This window comes from Bos mutus, chromosome 5, assembly GCF_027580195.1.
Source record: "Bos mutus isolate GX-2022 chromosome 5, NWIPB_WYAK_1.1, whole genome shotgun sequence".
Classification (NCBI taxonomy): Eukaryota; Metazoa; Chordata; class Mammalia; order Artiodactyla; family Bovidae; genus Bos; species Bos mutus.
In genome coordinates this window covers 116,257,725-116,274,617 of record NC_091621.1, presented here as the reverse complement: position 1 = coordinate 116,274,617, position 16,893 = coordinate 116,257,725, and the positions used below count along the sequence as shown (strand labels likewise).

The following is a 16,893-nucleotide window of genomic DNA, read 5'->3' as shown; positions in this document are numbered from 1 at the left end:
AAGATGGGAGTTCGATCCCTGGGTCAGGAAGATCCCTGGAATAGGAAATGGCAACCCACTTCAGTATTCTTGCCTAAAAAGTCCCACAGATAAAGGAGCCTGGCGGGCTCTAGTCCACAGGGTCTCAAAGAGTTGGATGTGACTGAGCCTGTATGCACAATAGTTTCTAGGCCTTTGCTTTGTCAAAGTATGTCTCCGCTGATTTTAGGGCATTCTCATTTTAACAGCCAGTTTATTTTAATGAGCTGTGTTTGGAAACCACTGACGTGGGTGATAAATAATCTAGATAAGAGAATGCTTTTGGCCTAATCAGGAGTGGCCCCATACAAAAGGATGGATTTTAGTAAGCAGAGAAAGAAGTAGAACATTGCCAGTGAGGAAGAGTGGTCGGTGGTACGTGATGAGGGAACACAATTTGTTGGGAGATGGCTGGGTAGGTCTAGCTATAATGAACCGTAGTACGACGCTAGCTGCTTTTTTGTATTTTAGGTAACTTGCTCGGCTATAAATCAACTTAAATGTTTGACATTACTCAATTGAGAGGAGAAAAATATGCTACAGTTCCTAGAATTGTGTATTGATCAGGGTTAAATTGAGTGTCATCTGTGCCTAGTGTATGTGAAGTGAAAGAAATTGTGAAAGTGTTAGTCACTCAGTCGTGTTCAAATTTTTCTGACCACATGGACCATAGCCCACCAGGTTCTTCTGTCCATGGGATTTTCCAGGCAAGAAGACGAGTGGGTAACCATTACCTTCTCCAGGGGAGTCTTCCCATCCCAGGGATCAAACCTGGGTCTCCTGCAGTAGAGGCAGATTCTTTACTGTCTGAGCCACCAGGGAAGCCCAGTGTGTGAGGCTCTCAGTAAATATTTGCAAAATAAAATAAGGGAAGTATTTGATGTATTGTTTTTAAAGAAATATTTTATGTGGGTTATAAGCGCTATTTATGTTTCTTGGAAGGATGTTTTAGGTTGATATGAGTAGTATAGTATAGTATAGTATAGTATAGTTTGGGGAGGGGCAAATAGTATAGAAACTATTGATTAAGAACATGGCCTTTGGGGTTGGACAGATCTGGGCTTAAACTCAAGCTGTAACACTCTGTGGCCCTGGGCAAAGGAATTAACTTCTATGAGACTTAGTTTTTTTTAGTCTGTCTATTAGGAGCAGTGCAATACTTTTCTCATAGGGTTGTGTGAGGAATAAATGAAATTATGCACATAAAATATTTAACACAGTTTGGCAAGTGTAAATGCCACGAGAGTCCTCTGGAGCCTGTGTAGGGCTTTGGAAAACGGAAGAAGACAAGGGAAGACTTTAAGGTGTCCAAGCCCCTGAAGTCCCGTGTTTGCTTTTTGATCTTGCTTGTTTTATATGTCTCTGTGTCCATCTTTGGAGAAGGCAACGGCACCCCACTCCAGTACTCTTGCCTGGAAAATCCCATGGATGGAGGAGCCTGGTGGGCTGCAGTCCATGGGGTCGCTAAGAGTCGGACAGGACTGAGTGACTTCGCTTTCACTTTTCACTTTCATGCATTGGAGAAGGAAATGGCAACCCACTCCAGTGTTCTTGCCTGGAGAATCCCAGGGACGGGGGAGCCTAGTGGGCTTCCGTCTGTGGGGTTGCACAGAGTCGGACACGACTGAAGCAACATAGCAGCAGCAGCAGTGTCCATCTTCCCCACTGACTAGGGCTCATCCCCATTCAGGGCAGGGACTGTCTTGCACACATTTGTTCACTGTACTAGTCTCATATCTGGTCTCTTTGTATACTGGCTCTTAGTAGACCCTTGGTAAATATCTGGAAGTCACACATTCAACAGCCATTTATTGAAGGGGACCAGTAGGTTCGAGGGATACAAAGGAAAAAAAAACAACAACTGCATTTAAAGAATTCCTCCTAGTGCAGGAGGTAGACAAAGAAGCATAGTTACAGGTGGAGACAGGGAGGGAAAGGGATGACTGGGAGTTTGGGGATGGTAGATGCAAACTATTACACTTCAGCACATTTAGGATGGATAAACAACAAGGTCCTATTGTATAGCACACGGAACTATATCTAACCTGGGATAAATCATAATGAAAAAGAATATAAAAAAAAGAATGTGTATAACTGAATCACTTTGATGTACAGCAACTAGACTTCAATAAAACAGAGGGGGAAAAAGCATAATTGTAAAATCTGTTATGGCATTTAAAGCATGTTAATTACCTACTGTATAGGTACAGAGAAGAGGGCCCCTTACCTCATCCTAGGGGAGCAGGAATGAAGGCAGGGAAGGCTTTCTGGAGGAGGCAGTTAACAGATACGGTATGGAGGTTAGCCTGCTTTCCAGGCAGATGAAACTGAAACAAAGGTCAGAGGTGAGAAACAACCTGGCACATACGGGAAAGCTGTGACCGGCATTTGTTGGCAGAGCTAAGGAGAAATTGGGCAGGAGGTGGAGGCCAGAGTCAGATTATGATGAAGACTAAAGAACTATTAAGGGGACTTCCCTGGTGATCCACTAGCTCCCAATGCAGCTCCACAGTCCCAATGCAGGGGTCTGGGGTTCAATCCCTGGTCAGGAAACTAGATCCCATGTGCTGCAACTAAGATCTGGCACAGTCAAATGAATAAGAATACTTTTTAAAAATAAAATATATTTTAAAAAAAAGAACCATTAAGACTTAACCTTTAGTAAAATGGTGCAACCATTTAGGAAAACTGGCACTTCCACAAAAAGTTACATAGAGAGTTACCATATGACCCAGCAATTCTTCCCCTAGGTATACACCCAGGAGAACTGATAACATAGTCACACAAAAACTTGTTGACAAATGTTCACAGCAACATTATTCAGAATAGCCAGAAAGGAAACAACCCAAATCTCCATCAACTGACAAATGGATAAACAAAGTGTGGTCTATGCATATAATGAAATATTACTCAGCTATAAAAATGAATGAGGGGGCTTCCCTCATTAGTAAAGAATCCACTTGCCAATGTAGGGGACATGGGTTTGATCCCTGGGCCAAAAAGATCCCACTTGCTGCGGAGCAACTAAGCCTGGGTACCACAACTCCTGTGCTGGTGCTCTAAAGCCCATGTGCTGCAGCTACGGAAGCCTGCATGCCTGGAACTCGTGCTCCACAGTGAGAAGCCCGTGTGCAACTAGAGTGCAGCCCCTGATCACTGCAATTAGAGAAAAGCCTAAGCAGGGGTGAAGACCCAGCACAGCTGAAAATAGATACAATTATTAAAAAAAAAATGAGGTACTGCTATAACATGGAGGAACCTTGAAAGATGAAAGAAGCACGTCATAAAGGCTACATATTATATGGTTCCATTTATGTGAAGTGTTCAGAATAGGCAGATCACAAGAGACAAAAGGTAGATGAGTTGTTGCCAGGGGATGAGGTAAGGAGTGAGGGATGGGAGATGACTACCAACAGGTATGCGGGTTCTTTTTGGGTTGATGTAAGTGTTCCGGAATTAGTAGTGATAACTGCACAACTTTATGAATATACTAAAAATCGTATGATTGTATACTAAATGTGTAGGTTCATATGGTACATGAATCTTATTTCATTTTTTGGCTAAATTAAGCTTTCTTTAAAAAAATACCAGAGTAATACATGCATATATTGTTAATCAAAAAGGAAAGTTATATGACAAAAACAGCAATCTCCTGCCTTACCCGTCTTCCAGACTAGCTTCCCAGAATGAGATGCTTTTACTTTTTTGAACTATTCTGGTATTTGTCATCATAATTTGAAATAAAATGCCTTCCTGCTCTTCATGGTTTAGCAGCTTTAGATGTCTATTAGCTTCCTGTTTTGAAAGATGAAGGTTTAATTCTCTGTGATGATCTTAGTCGATATCGAAAAGGGAAGTTAAGTAATACAGCTCCTATTTATAATTTTAAAAACCCTAAGAACAGAAGGATGGACATTTCCTTAATTTGGTAAAGGTGACATCCTGGAGATCCATGCCAGATATTGAGTGGATATATACTCCCTTAAGAGTGGGCTTCCCAGGTAGCTCAGTGGTAACGAACCCATCTGCAATGCAGGAGACAAGGGTTCCCTCCCTGGATTGGAAAGACCCCCTGGAGGAGGAAATGGCAACCCACTCCAGTGTTCTTGCCTAGAGAATCCCATGGACAGAGGAGCCTGGCAGGCTACAATCAATGGAATTGCAAAGAGTCAGACATGACTTAGTGACTAAACAATTCCCTTATGATCAGCAACAAGACTAGAATGCCCTCTATTGCTGCTGTACTTTAACTTAGTACTAAAGGTCCTAGTTAGTGTTATACAAAAAAAAAAAAGGGAGGGAGGAAAGGAGGAAAGAACAGAGGAGGGAACGAATTAAATGGATGTGAGAATCGGAACGAAAGAGCAAACTGCTCATATACAATTTGTACAATCTTCTTTTATTTTTTTTTCAATTTTCCTCTTTAAAACTTCCAGCTGAGTGGAAAAACACAATGAGATTTAAAACATGACATCATTTATGTAAATTAAAAATATACACATGGAAGACAGTACCCATTTTGCAAAAACACAAAATTATAAATATCAGATAATTTATAATGCTGTCTATGGCTGGGAAGGGGAATAAGGAAAAAGAGAACAAAAAACCAAAATCTTTTTATGCATACATAGAGATCATGTGTCATAAACTGAAGAGTAGGATTATCTCTGCCTTCTGTACCTAAAGGTCCCGCAGAAAAAACAATGTTCTATTTTTGTCTTCAGGGTGGTTCATGGTCTAAGAAACACTTGGATTTGTTTACTCCCGTTGGTTTTTAAACTTACCAGTATTCATAACAAATCAATCCCTTCTGGTATTTTTATCACGTGTATGTGATACAGTACAAAATTTGTTGATTGTTTTGGGAATCCAACACATGTACTAGTTCAAGACAGGTGTATGAGTGTTCTGGGATTGCTGTATACAAAGTACCATTAGGCTGGAGCTTAAACAACAGAAATGTATCCACTTGCAGTTCCTAAGGCTAGAAGTCTTGAGACTAGGCATCACCAGGGTTGTGTGGGTTAATCTATTCCCTGCCTCTCTCCTGGCCTCTAGTGGTTTGTTGGCTGTATCTGGTGTTCTTTGGCTTATAGACATAACACACAGGTAACTATCTGAATGTGAACAAGGCATTCTCCCCATGCATATCTCTCCAAGCTTTCCCACTCTATGACAGCAGTCATAGTGGAGTAGGGGCCCATTTTACACCAATATGACCTCATCTCAATTAATTATCTCTGCAACAACCTGGGTCCAAATAAGGTCACATTCTAAGATCTGAGTGTTAGGACTTCCACATAAGAATTTTGGGGAGGATGCAATTCAACACATAACTCTAGCCTTGAGTCTCCCCAAGGCATTCTTATGCTTTTCTTTTAAAAATAATTTTTATTATTTGTTTATTTTTGGCTGTGCTGGGTCTCTGTTGCTGGGCAGGCTTCTCTCTAGTTTCGGTGCTCCAGCTTCTCACTTCAGTGGCATCTCTCGTTCCAGAGCACAGGCTCCAGAGCTCAGGCTCAGTAATGGTAACACACCAGCTTAGCTGCTCTGAGGGATGAGGAATCAAACTCGAATCTCCTGCATTGGCAGGTGGGTTCTTATGCGCTGGACCTCCAGGGAAGTCCCTCTCCCTCTCTCTGTCTTCTTGAAATCTTTTAGGATCTTCTCTTTTCCCCTAATATTCTGAGATTTCACAAAGCTATATCTTGACCTGATTCTTTTCCTTTCACCATGCTAGGCACATGGTGTACTATTTAATCCAGAAAGACTTGTTCAATTCAGGTTTTTTTTCCTTGTATTTCTTTTGTAGTATTTCTCCCTCATATCCTGTTTTCTCTTTGCAGAAGGCCTATTAATCAGATGTTGAACTATTTGGCTTGATTTTCTAATTTTCTTACTTCCTGTCTCCATCTTTGTTGGCTCTTGCTTCTGGTTCTTTGTTCCTTATTTGTTTCCAATTTTTGACCATGATTTATTTTTCTTGGAACTGTATCTGTGGAAATTCCCCAAGGCCTAGATTGAAGATAAGCTCATCCAGAGAGAGGACTTGCGTTGCTACAGCCGGTGCTTGGTGGCACTGTCGACCTGGAAATATTTTAAGTTCTTGCTATTTTGTTTTTAGGACCAATAAGGAATTCAGACAGAAAAACCACAGCATTGATTATAAAGTGTCTGCATATATTTATAACTGTGTTTTTTGATAATTTTATTTATCATTTATTTTTGGCTGTGCTGGGTCTTTGTTGCTGCACGGGCTTTTTCTCTAGTTGTGGGAAGCGGGGGCTACTCTCTAGTTGCGGCGTGTTGGCTTCTCACTGTGGTGGCTTCTCTTGTTGCAGAGCACGGGCTCTAGGGTGCTTGGGCTTTAGCAGCTGTGGCACGTGGGCTCCGTAGTTGCGGTTCCCGGGCTCTAGAGCACAGGCTCAGTAGTTGTGGCACACAAGAGTAGCTGCTCCGTGTCATGTGGGATCTTCCCAGATTAGGGATGGAACCCATGTCTCCTGCACTGGAAGATATATTCTTTACTGGTGAGCCACCGGGGAAGCCCTGTCTGCATATATTTAAAAGAAAAAAGAATAGTTCTCTAGTAGCTACCTAGGTTTCAGATGAGCAGATTTTCTATGTAGTCCCATAAGGGCAGTTCAGATATTAGCATATTTTAAATTCACTCTCAGGTGAGGATATAGTCCTTTGGGGTTCTGACTTTATGGTAGGGCCTTCCATTAGATCTCCAACTCTACGGAGGCCCTGGGTTCTGTCTCCTATGCCACAGTGGCACCCTATGAGGCCACCATGCCTAAATTAAACATTTAAGCAAAGGCCCTCAAGGCAAAACAGGCTTCAGTGCCCAGTTATCTCTCCAGGCACCAGTGTTCACTTAGTCTTTTGGTCCTTAAATAGTCTACTTTCTTGCCAGTTTACATAAATGCCTTTTTAAAATGATCTTTTAGGCAAAGGATCTAGAATAGCTAAACCAACTTTGGAGAAGCACAATAAAATGGGAGAAATAACTCTACTTGATGTTAAGGCTTACTGTTGCTACAATAATTAAGACAGTGTGTCATCGGCAGAAGGACAGACACATAGATCAATGGAACCAGATAGAAAACCCAGAAACAGACCTTCACAAATACGCCCAGCTGGTTTTCCTTTGTCTTTTTTGGTGGCTCTGCGTGGCTTGTGGGCTCTTCCCCAGCCAGGGATTGAGTCTGAGCTTGCAGCAGTGAAAGTGCTGAATCCCAACCACAGGGCAGCCAGGAATTCCCAGCCCAACTGATTTTTGCCAAAGATGCAAAAGCAGTTTAATGGAGGAAGGGTTTCTTTTTCAACAAACTGTCCTGGAGCAATTGGACATCCATTGAAAAAAAAAAGGAACCCTGACCTAAATGTCATACCTCATACAGCAATTAACTCGAAATGGATTATGAAACAAAATTATCTAACTCTTGGAAAATAAAATAGGAGAAAAGTATGAGACTCTAGGGCTAGGCAAAGTGTGACACAGAAAGTGATGCATTAAAGGACAAGTTCATAAATTGGATCTTAACAAAATTGAAAATGTTTACTCTATGAAAGTTCCAGTTAAGGGGATGAAAAGACAAAAGAGAGACTGGGAGAAACTATTTAGTTGACAAAGTACTTTATCTGGAATATTTAAAGAATTCTTAAAACTCGAAGGCAAAAAAATAAACAACCCAATTAAAAAATAGGCAAAAGACATGAATAGATCTTTCAACAAAGAGGATATATAAGATGGCAAATGAACACATTAAGATATATTCAACATCATTAGCCTTTGCTACTGCTACTAAGTTGCTTCAGTCGTGTCCGACTCTTTGCGATCCCATAGACGGCAGCCGGCCAGGCTCCCCCGTCCCTGGGATTCTCCAGGCAAGAACACTGGAGGGGGTTGCCATTTCCTTCTCCAATGCATGAAAGTGAAAAGTGAAAGTGAAGTCACTCAGTCGTGTCCGACTCTTAGCCACTCCATGGACTGCAGTCTACCAGGCTCCTCCGCCCATGGGATTTTCCAGGCAAGAGTACTGGAGTGGGTTGCCTTCTCCAGTACTTCTCCGAAATGCTGATGAGGATGTGGAAAAACTGGATTCTTCATATGTTGCTGGTGGGATTCTAAAATGGTACAGCCATTCTGAAAAACAGTTTGGCAGTTTCTTACAAAACTAAACATGTATTTACTTTACCACCCAGCAGTTGCACTCTTGGGCATTTATCTCAGAGCAATGAAAATTTATGTTCATGCACACCTGCACATGGGCAGCACTAGTGGTAAAGAACCTGCCTACCAATGCAGGAGACATTAGAAACTCAGGTTTGATCCCTAGGTTGGGAAGATCCACTGGAGGAGGGCATGGCAATCCACTCCAGTATTCTTGCTTGGAGAATCCTGTGGACAGAGGAGCTTGTCGGGCTACAGTCCATAGGGTCACAGAGTTGGATACAACTGGCGTGACTTGGCACGATGCATGGCACAAATCTGCACATGAATGTTCATGGCAGCTTTATCTGTAATAAGTCTAAACTGGAACCTCTCTGTATTTTTTTGTTGTTGTTCAACCTCATATGAATCTGGTGGGCATATTTAGCCATTCGTGCTGTCAGGACCAATTCCTTCCATTCTATTTGTCTTGAAGGGTTTATAATTTGTTTTCAATTTTTACAAATTCTCATTTCGATGTAGTTTCAGAAGGGGGATGGAATAAACACATATGATCAATGCATTATGTTTCTAATTGTTTAACGTTTTTAAGTAGGGTTGTGACATTTGGGTAGATCACCCTGGTGGTTTCTTAGAGGATGGTTATAACTGAGGGGCAAGATGAAACAGGAAGATACTATATTTCATTAATTTTAAGAGGCCACTTGGCACTTTTTTTTCATTTGAACATATAAATTGGGATGTTTGACTATAACTATTAGCCAGAACAGTCATACTGTATTTGTCATACTGGCTCATAAGAATCAAAATTTGCCAAATAGGTGTCTGAGGCTTGGAAGAAAATTCCAGAGACAGAAAAGGAACATTCCTTTAAGAAATGCTGCATCACCAAAGCCCTTGATGGCATGCACAGAGGACTACATTGTGTGGAAATCATACACATCTGAGTCAAAAAAATGAATCATAAAATTTGCTGTCTGTGAGATTTCAGAAACACTGTTACTGTGTTACTCTTTTCTGTTTTCCTTTTTATGTTTTTCCATGGGAATGAAGTATGATAAAAACCTATACCTATAGAAACCTACACTTTCAATAAATATAAAATAAAAAATCGAAGTGATAAGAAAGCATTATGTCACAGTTTATTTGTTACCTTTTTACTCATCGGGACATAAAGTAATAGTTTTACAACTGATGGCATCCAGGTATGAGAGAATAATCTGAAGTGGGACAGGGAGACGAGGGAAGAGAATACTTGAAATACTAGGAAGGAGAACTTGGTGAATTGTTAGAGGACAGGTGAAAATGAACGGGAAGGAAATCTAAGATAGTTTTCAGGTCTCTGGTTTGGGTAACTGAGTCGACGTGGTAAACTACCTGGGATGGATAGGAGGCGCAGAGGGAAGGGGGAGTCAAATTTACGTTGCGTGAAGGGGCTTGTTGGTTGTGTAAATCGGATGACAGGAGCTCTGATATTTACTTTGGCCCCGGGAGCCTGCGGCTTTGCCTTGATGGATTCAGCCTCCTCAGAGCTGTCTGTCAAAAGCAGGGAGATGAGGTGGAGATCGGCAGGGTGCGGGTACCTGGGCCCTGCCTAGATCGCCGAACACCCGCAGCTCCCAGGGCTCGGGAGTCCTGGTTTGGGAGAGCCGGGGGCCCGCCCATTGCTGTTGGAGAAAGCTGCGTGATTGGCTGGAGACGGGCCGTGGGCGGGCCCAGACGCGGGGAACTGCTCAGCGATTGGCTGGGAGGCACCAAAAAAAGGTCCAATTCAAACTACTGGAGCCGCCTTTCCAGAGGGTTGGCGCCGAGTTCCACCCAACCCCTTCGCTTAGTTAGACAGATAAGCAAGCCAGAGTTGTAGTTGGTCAGATCGTCTCGGTGCAGCGCCTTTCCAGAGTCAGAATGAGAAGAGAGCTGTGATTGGCCAATTTTCAGGGGCGGGCACTCTAGGCCTTGTCCGGCCTTCGCTTCGGGGACTAGCGCCCGTTCTGGGCATGGATTGGGCTGCAGGGTTGTCAGCTTGATCTGGGGGGCGTGGCCAGCACTGATAAAGACTGGGGCCGGCGCGGCAACTGCAGTAAGTTCCACCGCAGTTAGAGCTCCGGTGGGCAGCCAGAGGCGGAGCTCGGAGGTGCGGGCGGCTTCACCGCAGCGTTTCCCGATCGGGTGTCTAGCCGCAGACTCCAGAGAGGAAACGGTCCTCTCATTCTTCTCTCGGTGACATGTGAGTTGACTCTGATGTGGGGGGCGCGACACCTTGTTGCCAGCTCTCACCCCAGCGCCGGACTCTGCGGGACCGAAAATGGCGCATTGCAGCAGCTGCGGCGGCGCGGGGAACCACCGCCGCGCGCCGCCCCCGGGCCGGGCCACCCCCCCGGGAGGGGAGACAGCACCCCATTCCTGCACCAGCCGCAGCCGGCACCGCACGGGCGCGGCCGGGGCGCGGGGGTCCCACATTCCCTGCCCCCTCTCCTCTCGCCTGCGGGACTCCTCAGTCGGGTCTCCGGCGAAGGTGGGGCGTGGAGACACCCTAGAGGGGCTCCAGGCTCTTTCTTGTCACTGATCAAGGCGGTACTTAGGGCTTCTGGAAGGACAGTCATGGGTGCACCTGCCAGTTAGCTGCTTGGGTTGCTCTGCAGCGTCTGCACTTGTGTACACCCCTCAACCCGATCGCGATGAGCAGCCCCTCTTGGTAGTGAGCAAAGCTTCAGAAACTTGTCTGCCAGTTCTCTGGTGAGCAGCTCACAAGGACTCCAGGGGCAGTGGTAGGCAATTCCGAGCAGCCATTCATCCCAAGGCCACCCATAGAGGAGGTGCTTTCCTGTCAGTGAGTCTTAGCCAAGTATTTGGAAGAGAAATAGAGCTGAGGACCACTCCCGCACCTCCACCTTCCCTTAACACATTAGGTTTAGTCTCTAATAATCAATTTAGTCATCTAGTCATGGTCATCCCTGTCTCAAGATCCTAAGGGAGAACTATAGCTAGACAAGTGGAGGAACTTCCCGTTCTTGCCCAGAGTCCTGGCCTGGTCCAAGACGTATTCATATTGCTTCTCTTGGTGACAAAAAAAAAGGGGGGGAGATGTACTTATGTTACATAAGGCTTATAACTAGCCTTGGATATGTTACTCCTGCGTGTTCCCAACTCCCAACAAGTAGTAAGTGAAATGGTCCCTTCCAAAGCTTTCTAACTATTTGTATTTGATTTCTACAGTTTTAGCTGTATATGGTAGTTTACGTGTTTTGGCCAAGCCCTAGGATGCTCTGTGTTTTCATTTTGGGCAGGGGGAGCCTTCTCCGCTGACTGGTTCCCAGTAGCATCCATGTGGGATGAAGGAAGGAGGTGAGGAAAGCATGGTGACTAGAAGGGTGTCACGAGGTCTCTGACCTTAATCTTGTCATTGGTGCCACCAGCCTGGACCACTTCCAAGACCAAACACCGGCTGCTTCCTACTCACTGAATTTTCCACTTTCATCAGAGAATTAGATTGCTTAGCTCAGTAGTAGCAGAGGAGTCTAGTGGCTTCCAGAGCTCTGTATCTTTACTTTGCCTCTTTTGTGCCTTAAAGGGAAATGGGAAAACAATTCTTTTAACTGGGATAAGTCAGGTGTCATCTGCTAGAATAGCCTTTCTGAGGGGTTATTCTCTGTCTCTTTAGACTGAAATTTACGTAGAGAGGAGGAACTTCTGGGTATTAGTTCTACTGTGAATAGTCGAAGCTTTTCCTTTTTGGCGACTTTGTGATGTTTTATCCGTAGTACATTTACTCTTGGACTGCTCTGATGAGGTGTGCTTTGTGAGATTCTGCTTCTGTTTGAGGAGTTCTTATAATTTCTCTTCTCCATCAAATTTGAGCAATTTCTCTCCTACCTGTGAGTTCTTCCTTGGCAGAGAATAGCTCACGCCTCAGGTTAGACTTCTGAAAATTCTTTAGGGCATGAATTTAGCTTCCATGTGTTGGGAGACATGGAGAGGGATTTATTTGGAGGACTCCATGCTTGATGGGGCTTCCTTGGTGGCTCAGATGGTAAAGAATCTGCCTGCAATGCAGGGGACCTGGGTTCGATCCCTGATTTGGGAAGATTCCCTGGAGAAAGGAATGGCAACCCATTCCAGTATTCTTGCCTGGGAAATCCCATGGAGAGAGAAGCCTGGAGGGCTACAATCCATGGGGTTGCAAAGAGTTGGACACAACTGAGTGACTAACACTTTTTTCATGCTAGATTATTCCCCCACCCTAAGGCTAAGGGAGAAAGAGAATGGTCTGTATATATTCAGTGTAAACCAAGATTTCTCTTTGGGACATAAAGAACTAGGAGAGTCTCCTAGACTTGATGCCAAATCTAGAACAAGAAGGGACAGAATGTCCCTGATGCCTATATATTGAAGACTGTGTCCAGTATTTTTGTTTTCTGCCTAGGCTCTTGGAACAGTCTCACAATTAACACAATTGGTTTGGGCCCCGCTTCTATCTAAGTGAACCCCCAACCTTCTCTGCCAAAAAATGAAGCAAGCAAACAGTTCTGACTCACTCCAACTTCAGAGGCCTTTGGTGATTCTCCAAGTCGTCCTACAGTGGCCACGACACACTATAATCACTACGTGAAAAATACCAATAACTGACTCCCCTTCAGCAGAGACTGTCTGCTTGGCCTTTATTTTTATATTCAGCCTTTGCAAAAAAAAAAAAAAAAAGAGCTGTTAATCTGTACGCTTGTCCTGAGTGCTTGCTCCGTCACTCAGTCATGTCTGACTCTTTGCGACCCCATGGACTGTAGCCCACCAGGCTCCTCTGTCCATGGAATTTTCCAGGCAAGGCTACTGGAGTGGGTTGCCATTTCCTTCTCCAAAGCTTGTCCTGAAGGTTTAGTTTTTTTGCGTATAATTCTCCTAACCTGGATTGGAGTTTTCCAGGTTGACTTCTGGGAGGCAGAGAAATGACAGTCAGGATACGGCTGGCCCATTTGTCCCTGTAGCCGTCGTGCCAGAGTATGCGTTTGAGTTTGGGTCAGAGGACAGCCCAGACGAGAGCTCTTGACTCCACCCTCCACCCAGGGTGTCGCTGGGCCCCATCAGTTGCAAGATCTTTTGTTTTTTTGCCTTGCGTCTGTATTGTATCTCCCCACTTGGCATTGCCAAGGAGCTAGACCCCTGCTGTTTGCGAATAACCTTATTATTGCCACCACCTTGGTGCTGCGGGGCGAGAATGCACGGGATTCCTTTCTTGTCTCACGCACTCTGTGCCCTTCTCCCCAAAGGTCTGCTCCAGCTCAGCCACCCACTGAAGGGGCAGAAGGGGCTGCCCCAGGTGGGGGTCCCCCTGGCCCTCCTCCTAATATGACCAGTAACAGACGACTACAGCAGACCCAGGCACAAGTGGAGGAGGTAGGTGGATAGCTTTTTCTCCGAGGGTTTCCAAATCATGGGAGTCTGGAAACTTCTCTTTATGTAGAGGGGCAGCTAACGGCTCTGGGAGGCAGGGCACCCTGTAGAGTTAGGCAGGGCAGCCTCGGGGTGCTCTCCCCAGCTCTGGGGGAGCTTAGCCGCTCTGTGTTCCCATGCCCTGCTCAGGTGGTGGACATCATGCGTGTAAACGTGGACAAGGTCCTGGAGAGGGACCAGAAGCTGTCAGAGCTGGATGACCGAGCCGACGCTCTGCAGGCGGGTGCATCACAATTTGAGAGCAGCGCTGCCAAGCTAAAGAGGAAGTACTGGTGGAAAAACTGCAAGGTGAGTGTTCCTGTCCCCTCCCTGTTATTTTCCTGGGTCTCAACGCACAGGAGGCAGGAAAACCCTTAGGTTCCACATTCTCTGTGGAATGTGGAATGGTTCCACATCCTCTGCTGGCACCTCTCTTGAGAGGAAATCTGGATCGCCGCTTTCTTAAGCTGCATTACCCAAGCTAGCCACCAGGGTACGCTAGAGCACTCAGAACCACTCACTGGGGGCCCTGGAGACCTTAAGGAGTTTGGAGGGGTTAGTCAAGCTGCTTTTTCCTGGAGGACCCCTGCAAACCCTTCCGAAGACACACCAATGTCGACACAATGGCTGGGGTAGATACATATTTAAACACCTGCAGCTCTTGGGGAATGAGCTGAACACTTTATGATGAACAATGAGCCTGATGACTAAAGGTTCAAAGTTGGCGTCTCCTCTGGTGTTCCTTTGAAAGCCTCCAGGCTACAGGAAGAGGGGAAAAGGAGAAGGCTGCAGATGCTCTGATGTTTTCGAGAAGTTCCAGCTGTGGTGGAGGGGTTACTATCTGATGGGGTAGTGGGGTGGTGCACAGGGTGGGGTTGGAAGGCTTCCAGCTATCCTGGGGGCTGTGTGGCTTCTCCCACTGTTCCCCAGGACTGGGGCAGTGCTGCGCTCATGTCCCCAGCCCGGGCCTCCTTCCCTCCTTCCCCAAACCCAAGGGCTCACTCTTTGTCCATGTTCCCCCAGATGATGATCATGCTGGGAGCCATCTGCGCCATCATCGTGGTAGTTATTGTAAGTAAGTATCGCTGAGGTTGCTGGTGGGGTGAAGAGGTGGGAAGGTCCCGGAGTCTCCTCCCAGCCCTGCCTGCCTGCCTGCCTGGGGAGTGGGGCTGCTCTGACTGAGGTACGGAGATCAGATCGCTGCCAGGGCGGCGGGGAGGGTCATCATTGGGTGCGGGAGGGCAGGAGGGGCTTCCTGGATGGACACGCCTTCCCTCTGCAGGACTGTGGGGGACGGTGGTCCCTCCTGGTTCTGAGGAGGTGGGGCTGTGCTCTTTTGTCACAGGCATGGGTGGAGGGTGCCCGTGGGGGTGGGACACCTGCGGCCACCCCTGGTGTCTAGTAACCTGATGTCATGTGCCCTCTTGTCTCCCGTCTCTCTCTTTGCCATCTGGGACCTCCCGATTCCTGTGTCCAGTCTACTTTTTTGCTTGAGAACATGCCACCCCCGTCCCTGTTCCCCCCGGCCGTCTGAACTCATGTCCCTCTCTCCCTCCGTCTCTCCCTGGCACTCCCCCATCTGCCTTCCTCCATCCCAGCCCCGCTTCGCCATCGCCCACTCCTCCTTTGTTGCTTTCATTTGCACTTGGTCCCGTGACACCGGAAATGCTGCTCATGGTGCAGTCTTGAGGTAACTGCCTGGTAAACAACAGCGGGCATCTCCTTCCTCCCCTCTCACGCTCTCTCAAGTTCCCCCAAAGGGTTGGAGGCAGAGGGCCTAGGAAGGGGTGGAGCTGAGGTGACCTGCCCAAGAAAGGGCCAGGACTAGGGGGAGGAGAAGAGGCTTATGCTCGTGGTGTTGCCTGGAAAAGCCAGGCCAGGCCGCTGGCAGGAGCAGGCTGGGGACAGCTGGGAGAATGTCCCTCACCTGGAGTCCTTCTCCTGGGCCAGGCCTTGCAGGGGAGCCTGGACCGGGTCTGCAGTCCAGCCTGGGCCTGGTGCAGGATGCCTTAAGAAAGTCAAGCCTGTTTTGCAGAGGGATGTCCCATCCGTTAGTCTTAAGATTTTCTGTCTTCAGGGATCTTACCACCTTTTACTTTGTCCTCCAGCGACCTGGAGGACACATATTCATAGCGAAAAAATGCCAGGACTCCCGTTCCCATCCTAGAAGCAGTTCCGCCAGCTCATATCTGGATGGGGCGCTCGTCCATGTTTTCTACACCATTCTGTGTTGTTCATGAGGGCATCAAATAATTTCATTTAGCCAGAGTTTGAGACTCACTGAATTTTACTGGCATAGATAAAGAGAGGATGCCTGTGGGTTATAGAGACACAGCAAGTCCAGGGCCTAACTCGAAAAATAACAAGCCTGGAGGAAGTCACTTCTCACCCTCTCGTTCTGAGGTTCCTGTTGCTCCTTCCTGTTGATGGAGGAGGATGAGGGGCTGGAGGTGAGAAGCCCTGGACCCTTGGGGAGTCCTTACCCCCCTATACTCCCCCAGTGAACTTGCTAAAGAAAAGGGGGGCCCGGCCGTGCTCTGAGTGCTGAGGGAGCCCAGTGCCTGCAGCGACCCAGCCCCGGGGTTGAGGTGGATGTCAACAGACAGGCCTGCTTGTGGGTCCTGTGCCGCCTCGGGGCCTCCCCACCCAGAGTGGCCTCTGTTCTTGCTGCAGTTCGTTCCCATCCCAGAGCACCCTGTGCACCTGGACTCCGCGCTGCCTCCTCCGCTCCCCACTTCTCTGTGTGGTTTGTGGCACAGACAGTGGGACCCGAGGACGGGGTTGCTCGGCCTGTCTCAGGGGCTGGGGCTGGGCTCAGGAAAGGGCATCGAGTGGGCCAGACCGGGTGTGAGGGGCGGAGGGCCCACCTGGTCCCCTCATGCGTCCCGTCCAGCCAGCGGGAGGCGGCAGGGGGCCAGGCTGGGCTGGCTGGCCCTCCATGCAGTAGCATTTCACGACGCACAACCCTCCTGCCTCTCCCTCCGCCCCGACCCCCCTTCCCCTCGTCCTGCCCCAGGGTGGGACGGAAGAGCTGGACGAAGGCAGTCAATGTGCCCTCCTCACGGCCCCCCTCGAAGGCCTCCACTCTCCCCTGGGCTCCCCTTGCCTGATGCAGGGGGTCACCGCTGGAGAAGAACCACCACTGGCCTCGATGTGTCCCAAGCCTGGAGCAAACCCGCCCTCCTGGGCCGCCCCATCACAGGAAATCACTTCTGGGTTCTGCCCCGTCTGTCCCAGAGGTAGTTGGCTCAGTGCTTCTGGGGACGCAGCCC

At 47.3% G+C, this 16,893-nt stretch overlaps 1 protein-coding gene across 1 annotated transcript; it reads left to right on the top strand.

Annotated features, from left to right (window-relative positions):
• The first annotated feature begins 10,121 nt into the window (after positions 1-10,121).
• Positions 10,122-16,780, top strand: VAMP1 (vesicle associated membrane protein 1). Its single transcript, XM_005907455.3, has 5 exons — positions 10,122-10,424; positions 13,459-13,585; positions 13,772-13,930; positions 14,645-14,696; positions 15,099-16,780. Coding segments are annotated over exons 1-5 (357 nt in total). The 5' UTR covers positions 10,122-10,422; the 3' UTR covers positions 15,116-16,780.
• The last annotated feature ends 113 nt before the right edge of the window (positions 16,781-16,893 follow it).